General features: G+C 43.5%; 1 protein-coding gene across 1 annotated transcript; it reads left to right on the top strand.

Annotated features, from left to right (window-relative positions):
- The first annotated feature begins 2,148 nt into the window (after positions 1 to 2,148).
- On the top strand, positions 2,149 to 7,295 carry LOC144478152 (uncharacterized). Its single transcript, XM_078195885.1, has 4 exons — positions 2,149 to 4,986; positions 5,107 to 5,163; positions 5,515 to 6,664; positions 6,955 to 7,295. Exons 1-4 carry the CDS (start codon positions 2,149 to 2,151, stop codon positions 7,293 to 7,295), a joined length of 4,386 nt encoding a protein of 1,461 aa, XP_078052011.1.
- Positions 7,296 to 7,868: the final 573 nt, after the last annotated feature.

Here is a 7,868-nt window from a genome sequence, read left to right as displayed (position 1 = left end):
CCTCTCGCGTGCGAGCCTGAGGGGACAGATGTCTCGTCGAATCCCGTGTCCGAAATGATAAGACAGCTGGCCTTTGGTTCCCTCGCTCTGATTCGGTGTCCGAGATCAATGGACTACGGAATTGAATTCTGGTTCAGGTAACCGGACGCTGTGCCGGCCGATTATACGCGCCCGGCGTGTGCTGTCGCGCGGAATCGTGCACGCGGCGACGAGTTTCTTCGGTCGCAGTTCCGCCGGGGCGTCCTCTCGTCGGACGTCGACACCGTCGAGACAACGTAAATTGTAGTGGCATCACTTTTACGATCCTCGACACGTTCGTTATGGTCGACAAGAAGTGCTACTCCCGGTACGACGGGTGTGCTTAAAACCGTGTGCTCCTCTTCTTCCGTCTTTCTTCGGCCAGACCGAGGGGTCGGCGAGATGATACTGCGAGATGAAGGGAATTGAGGACATTCTCCAGCCAGGAAGTGTCGGCTTCGAGTCGAAGTGGCCGGCCCGGAAGAAACCTGGAAATTACAGCTAGAACCGAGTCGGAGCTCGGGTCGGCGAATATGGTCGATCTCTGGTCACTCGAAGCATCTTTTACGCTAACACGTAATATAATCTTTCGATGTGTCGCGAATGCATTTCGATCTATTTTAACACTTTACCTTCACTTTACATACGGTCGTAAAAACTTCAACGTTAAATTTTCGTTTCTAGTTTCATTTTATTTATATTGTTAATCGCGAAAGATATTTAACCTTTCGCACTCGAGTGGTGACTCTGAGACACCACAGAAATTATCCTATCACGTTCTAACATAATTTGTATATTAATATTGTATATTAATATAATGTCTAAAAATTTTTAGCTACACCAACATACTTAACTCTCGTTTCCAAAAGAAATTATAAAAAAGGAATTGTAATAGCAAAAAAGGGAAAGTAACGAAAGAAAACAATAATTATTGAATCTGATTTCTTGAATTTGTAAAATAAGAGCACATGAATGTCAACTACCATAAAAGCATTGTGTTGAGTCCTGGGCACAGGGCCCCAAGGACGATTTTTAAACAATGAAGACAAATTATAGTTTATGATGCTAGTAATGGTAAAATGCTATTTTTGAGGAACCGAACCATCAAGTAATTTTAGTATTTCGCGCGACGCATGGTAATCGGTTTACAATCTCCTGTTTTCGGTCTCAATAGCGAACGCTGGCATCATAAAACTCGGGGGTTTCCAAAGGGGCTCCGCGGACAGAGGCCTGAAGGCCCAAGGCAGGCTCGCGACCGTTCCGCGAGCAGCTATGTATTTTTACGCTTCATTCAAACCTGGAGGAAATCCCTGTCAATCGTTGCGAAAACCAACCCCTACCATAGAGTTTCTTCCGATCCCCACCTTTTAGATTTGTTACCACTTCCACCAACTTCTTCCTGGACCGAGCTTTCCTAAAAGCTCGTACGACGTCAAAATAGTAGAAACATTTCGACTATAGAAACATTCAGACCACAGAAACGAGTAGAACATAGATCACGAATTAGTGTAGAATTCTAAACCTGAGAGCAAAGTGTATTATAGTAAGCTAAATAATAAAGTGAGTGAAATTCCAAGTCCACATTTTAATACAGTCCACTTCTATAGCGTCATAGTTCGTCGCTATTACTGATCGACGCCGTGACGCCCCAACATTTGGTCCTTCGAGCCGGATTTGCTGCGCACATAGTTAGTTCTTGGATTTCTCAAGCTGGTATTTAGCTTTTGGTTTCAATTGGTGATCCTAATTCGAGGATTCCACCAAGCACGACACGCACCTTCGCCATTTGGATATTTTGGAGACTACGAGGCTGCCGTTTGGACGCAACCGCCGACGGAACAGTGACACCAAAGCGCTCCAAAGAATACAACTCTCGCAAGGTCAAAAATTCTACAATCGAGCCACCCACGCTGACGTTGCAACTTACGGAATCTCAAATCGTCGTTGAGATTTATCAAGCACGTCACATACCTACATCGTTTGGAAATCACGAAGCTGCCGCCTGGACGCATCCCCGACGGAACAGTGACATCACGGCTCTTTCCTACAAAATCTCTTATCGTCATTGAGTAAGTAAACGAATCATCGTCCATTCTCAATTCCTTCCTGTCATATTCTATTTCAATCAAAATGGCAACGGAAGGTAGCGAATCACAACTTTTGAAAACTTTGAAAAGGAAGCGTGGTTCCATCAAAGCGCAAGTAACGCGTTTAGAAACGTCTCTCGAATCGGCAGAAAATTTAACCCTAAATTCACTCGAATCCCTTACCACCAGACTAGATCACCTTGTTAGTGCGTACGAAGAAACGCAATTTGATATAGAAGGCGAGGACCTGTCCTCAAATCATGACGCGGAAAGAGACGCCTTTGAAAAGCACCATTTTGCAATCGTGTGTAAAATAAATTTACACAGAACTTCATTGAGAAGTACACATAGATCCAATCTCGCGATTAGAAGTGCAACAGAATCCCCAAGCACGATAAAGGTGACACAAGCTAGCGCTTTATTACCGCAGATTCAAATTAAGCCATTCGACGGCAACCCATTAGAATGGAATAGTTTTCGCGACACCTTTGACTCGCTTGTCCACCAGAACGAAGATCTACCGGCCGTGCAGAAATTTCATTTGCTCAAAAACGCCTTACGTGGAGAAATAGCGTCGGTGATCACCTCGTTGACTGCATCAGAGGAGAATTACATAGTTGCTTGGGAATTGTTACAGAAACGTTGCAACAAACGTCGGCAAATCGTGCATGCACATTTGAAGTCTTTACTAGAATTACCAGACGTTAAGGTAGATTCCCCGGACAGATTGCGTGTGTTAGCTGAGCAAGCCGAAGTGCACGTAAATGCTCTAAAGGCTTTAGAGCAACCTGTGCAACATTGGAGCACATTTTTAGTCTATATAATTAGTAACAAGTTAGACAGGAATACTCGTAGAGCTTGGGATCGAACATTAGAAAATCATGAATTGCCGCAATTTGGACAGCTTATAGAATTTATAAATAAGCACGCGCGTGGAGACGAAATAGACAACATGCTTACTCGTCCAAATCATCAGCCTCAGATAGTAACGCGCTCACGCGAGAAACAACGTCATGTAGGGCAGATTTTCGTGACGAATAATTCGCGCATTACGTGCAACATTTGCAAGGGCGAACATTTTGTTAGCAGTTGTCCGAAACTTTTAGAGGCAGCTCCTAGAGACCGTTTAGCCATTATTAAAAGGGGAAAATTATGTATCAATTGTTTGCGGAGCGGTCACATAGTCGCTCATTGTAGATCAAGTAACTGCAAAAAATGCGGTAAAAGGCATCACACGCTGTTACATATTTCAGAAAGGGAAACCAATAGCCAATCAGAGATTGATAGAGCCACCACCCCTTCACCCACGCCACAAACTTCGAGAGCCTTTGCTGTTAATCGCGGTAACGAAGTGTTATTAGGAACAGCAATCGTCACCTTTGTAGCTCGCAATAAAGGTGAACACAATTGTCGCGTGCTGTTAGACAGCGGTTCGCAAACGAACTTAATAACCGAAAAACTGGCCGATAAATTGCAATTAAGGAAACGAGAAATAGATTCGTCGGTAGGCGGCATTGCTAATATCGAGACACGCGTCAAATACCTGGTCAGCACCATAATCAAATCGCGCACCACTCAATTCAAAGAGACGGTAACTTTACTGACGCTCCCTTCCATCACCGGGCTGCTACCTGCGCGCCAGGTAAAACGTACCGAGATTGAGATTCCGACCAACATAAAGTTAGCTGATCCCGATTTCGATATTCCGGGCCCAATAGATGCAATTCTCGGGAATCAACTGTTTTTCGCACTATTATGTTCGGGGCAGATCAAACTTTGTGAACAAAATATTACAATACAAGAAACGTTAGTAGGTTGGATAGTTACGGGAACCGCAACCAAACAGGAGCTATTATCAAAAGGGAAACCTCCGCGATCGCTTCACGTATCCTCGTTAGACAATGCGCTGACAAAATTTTGGGAGATAGAAGAGATTGCAGAGAGCAAATTTTTGTCCAGCGAAGAACGGGCATGTGAAAATCACTTCGTTGAAAATACAGTTCGCGATGTACATGGACGCTATATCGTACGCTTGCCATTTAACGAAAAGAAGAATTTCATAGGCGAATCTCGAGAGCTTGCTCTCAAGAGATTCTATTCACTCGAACGCAAATTCGGCAAAGATCTTGATCTTTTTATACAATACAAAAAATTCCTGTCGGAATACCTAGCATTAGGCCACATGGCAAAGGTCAGCGAGGCGCAAGATGGCAAGGATTTTTACCTGCCGCACCACGCGGTAATAAAAGAGTGCAGTTCCACTACCAAGGTCAGAGTAGTTTTCGACGCTTCGGCAAAATCCTCCTCGGGCATATCTTTAAATGACGCCCTTTTGGTCGGTCCCACCATTCAGGATAATTTATGGGCTATTTTAATACGATTTCGCTTGCACATGTTCGTCCTAACGGCCGACATAGAAAAAATGTTTAGACAAATTAAAATGCATCCTGATGATGCGAAATTTCAAAAAATCTTATGGCGCGATTCGAAAGAAGAATCAATACAAACATTTCAATTGAATACAGTCACGTATGGAACTGCTTCGGCTCCCTTTTTAGCGGTACGATGTCTGCAGCAACTAGCTGAAGACGAACGTAATAAATTTCCAAATGCGTCGCGAATTTTTAAGGAAGACTTCTATGTCGATGATTTGCTTACCGGCGCATCTACGCTTAATGAAGCAATCAGCTTACGCAATGAGTTGATTGCATTAGCTAAATTAGGGGGCTTCCATCTACGTCAATGGGCCTCAAATAATCATAAGTTGATTAGCGACTTAAAGGACCACAACGATCAACAAGCATTATGCTTAGATCTCAGTCAAACAAAAAAAACACTCGGAGTTTTTTGGAATCCATCCAGTGATTCCATAACTTACGCAGTAAACCCCTTTAGCAGAATTAGACTCACTAAGCGACTAGTTTTATCTCAAATAGCGCAATTATTCGATCCCCTTGGACTTCTCGGTCCCGTAATTATACGCGCAAAAATAATTATGCAGGATATTTGGAAGTCGAAGGTCACTTGGGATCAACCTATTCCCCAGGATATAGCCCAGGTATGGTTAGAGACCAGAAATGAGCTGGCTCACTTAGACAATTTTTCGTGCCCTCGGAGAACAATGCTAGAAAACTCACGAGAAATACAACTTCACGGCTATTGCGATGCCAGTGAAAGGGCCTACGGTGCCTGCATATACATTCGTACCCTTGACCACTCAGGTAGTGTACAGGTCTCTCTATTATGCGCGAAATCCAAAGTAGCCCCCCTTAAGACTATATCATTACCGCGTTTAGAGCTTTGCGCGGCTAGGCTATTAATACGTTTATACAAGGAGGTAGCGAAGACTTTGTCAAATATAACCTTTGACTCGATTAGATTTTGGTCAGATTCAACTATTGTATTGCAGTGGATTAAGACGGCTCCACATCTGTTGAAAACTTTTGTAGCCAATAGAGTCAATGAAATTCAAACAGCCGCGGACCCTTGTAACTGGATGCATGTACCAGGACATGAAAATCCAGCAGATTATATCTCTCGCGGACAATTGGCATCCACATTTATAAATAATAACATATGGCTAAGCGGTCCGGCGTGGCTCTCTCTAGACGAATCTCATTGGCCGCAAGTGGACCTCCCGCAAGGAGAAATTCTCGAACGGAAAAATCATATAACGTTCCTTGCACAAGACGTGACGAACGACCTGTTAACGCGTTACTCTTCTATTGCGCGACTAAATAGAGTTGTAGCTTACATAAAGCGATTCATTCATAACTGTAGAGAAAAAATTAGACTTACGGGTAATTTATCAACTATGGAAATTCGTAAGGCGCATTTAACGATCATTAGACAAGCCCAGTTAGAAGCATTTTCGGTGGAAATTGACTGTTTGAAACGAAAAGCAGCAATGCCCAAAAGGAGCAGAATATTAAATTTAAACCCATTTCTCGATCAGGACAACCTTCTACGAGTAGGAGGTCGGTTAAAACATGCCCCATTAAGCTACGATCAAAAGCACCCATTGTTATTGCCCCATAGGCACCACATTACAAATTTGATAGTTGAAAGTGAGCACTTACGTCACTGGCATGCAGGTACGCAGGCAACACTAAATGCCGTCCGGCAAAGCTATTGGCCGATAGATGGAAAGAGAATTACAAAGACCATCATACACAAATGTGTAAAGTGTTTTAGAGTAGCACCAAAAATTCCAACGTATGTAATGGGCGACTTACCCAAGGATAGAGTCACCCGGGCACGACCATTTCAAAACGTAGGCGTAGATTATGGTGGTCCATTTTTTATAAAAGAGAAAAAGGTTCGCAATCGCAACAAAATCAAAGCGTACGTAGTAATTTTTGTATGCTTCGCGACCAAAGCCGTTCATTTAGAACTCACGACAGACCTTACTACTGAATCTTGCTTAGGAGCATTTAAACGATTTTTTGCAAGAAGAGGGAAGGCTGTGAACATCTACTCGGATAACGGGACAAATTTTGTAGGCACCAAAAACGAAATTGTAGCAATTCAGAGATTTCTCAGCTCCAACGAGCACAATAGTAAAATTGATCGTTTTTTATCAGACCAAGGAATTAATTGGCACTTTTCTCCGCCTCGTTCTCCACACTTTGGTGGATTATGGGAGGCCGCAGTCAAATCCTTTAAGAGGCATTTGTACAAAACTATAGGCAAAGAGCTGTTCACCTTCGAGCAGTTGAACACATATATTATTGAAATAGAAGCCATTTTGAATTCCCGCCCCCTAAGTCCCCTCTCCTCAGATCCGAACGACCTTACTGCTTATCACCCAGCCATTTCCTAATAGGTGATTCGTTAACGCAACTCCCAGAATACGATTTAAGAAATACACCCGTGAATAAACTCTCGTCATGGCAACACATCCAGCGAGTGAAACAGCACTTCTGGAGCCGGTGGCATAACGAATATTTACAGACGCTGCACACCAGAAGCAAATGGCATATTTCGAATGACATTCAGATCAAGAAGGGTTCGTTGGTGATCATCCGGGAAGATAACACACCGCCGTTAACCTGGAAGCTAGGACGCATCATTGACATTCGTCCAGGAGGGGACAACATAGTGAGAGTCGCCACTGTCAAGACGGCTCAGGGGATCTACGAGCGTACCATTAAAAAATTGTCCCCGCTCCCGATTGATGACCCGAAGTAAGGAGACATGTACAAACAGCGCAACTTATAGAATAGGCTGTAATCACTTAGCAATTTGTAAATACTTAGTTCATTATGTATACGTGCGTATTAGTGTAACCAGAGTTCGCTTAGGATAGTAACATTGTCGATGGATCATTATAATTTCAATCTAGAACAGCGCATTTCACATAGACATTAAGCGTGACGCGAGCAATTTCTTAATTTCGAACGTGACCGTTCAAGGTGGGCGGCATGTTGAGTCCTGGGCACAGGGCCCCAAGGACGATTTTTAAACAATGAAGACAAATTATAGTTTATGATGCTAGTAATGGTAAAATGCTATTTTTGAGGAACCGAACCATCAAGTAATTTTAGTATTTCGCGCGACGCATGGTAATCGGTTTACAATCTCCTGTTTTCGGTCTCAATAGCGAACGCTGGCATCATAAAACTCGGGGGTTTCCAAAGGGGCTCCGCGGACAGAGGCCTGAAGGCCCAAGGCAGGCTCGCGACCGTTCCGCGAGCAGCTATGTATTTTTACGCTTCATTCAAACCTGGAGGAAATCCCTGTCAATCGTTGCGAAAACCAACC

This window comes from Augochlora pura, unplaced genomic scaffold (genome assembly GCF_028453695.1).
Source record: "Augochlora pura isolate Apur16 unplaced genomic scaffold, APUR_v2.2.1 APUR_unplaced_8885, whole genome shotgun sequence".
Classification (NCBI taxonomy): Eukaryota; Metazoa; Arthropoda; class Insecta; order Hymenoptera; family Halictidae; genus Augochlora; species Augochlora pura.
Note: the sequence above shows the minus strand (reverse complement) of the source record. Positions and strands in the feature narration are given on the sequence as shown.

Bases quoted from the DNA above. Each gene is read 5' to 3' on its own strand.
- LOC144478152 (XM_078195885.1), top strand. From the start codon at position 2,149: ATGGCAACGGAAGGTAGCGAATCACAACTTTTGAAAACTTTGAAAAGG. The intron at 5,164-5,514 runs GTATGGTTAGAG...ATTGTATTGCAG, and splicing joins TTCCCCAGGATATAGCCCAG to TGGATTAAGACGGCTCCACA. The intron at 6,665-6,954 runs GTAAAATTGATC...CGCAACTCCCAG, and splicing joins CAGCTCCAACGAGCACAATA to AATACGATTTAAGAAATACA.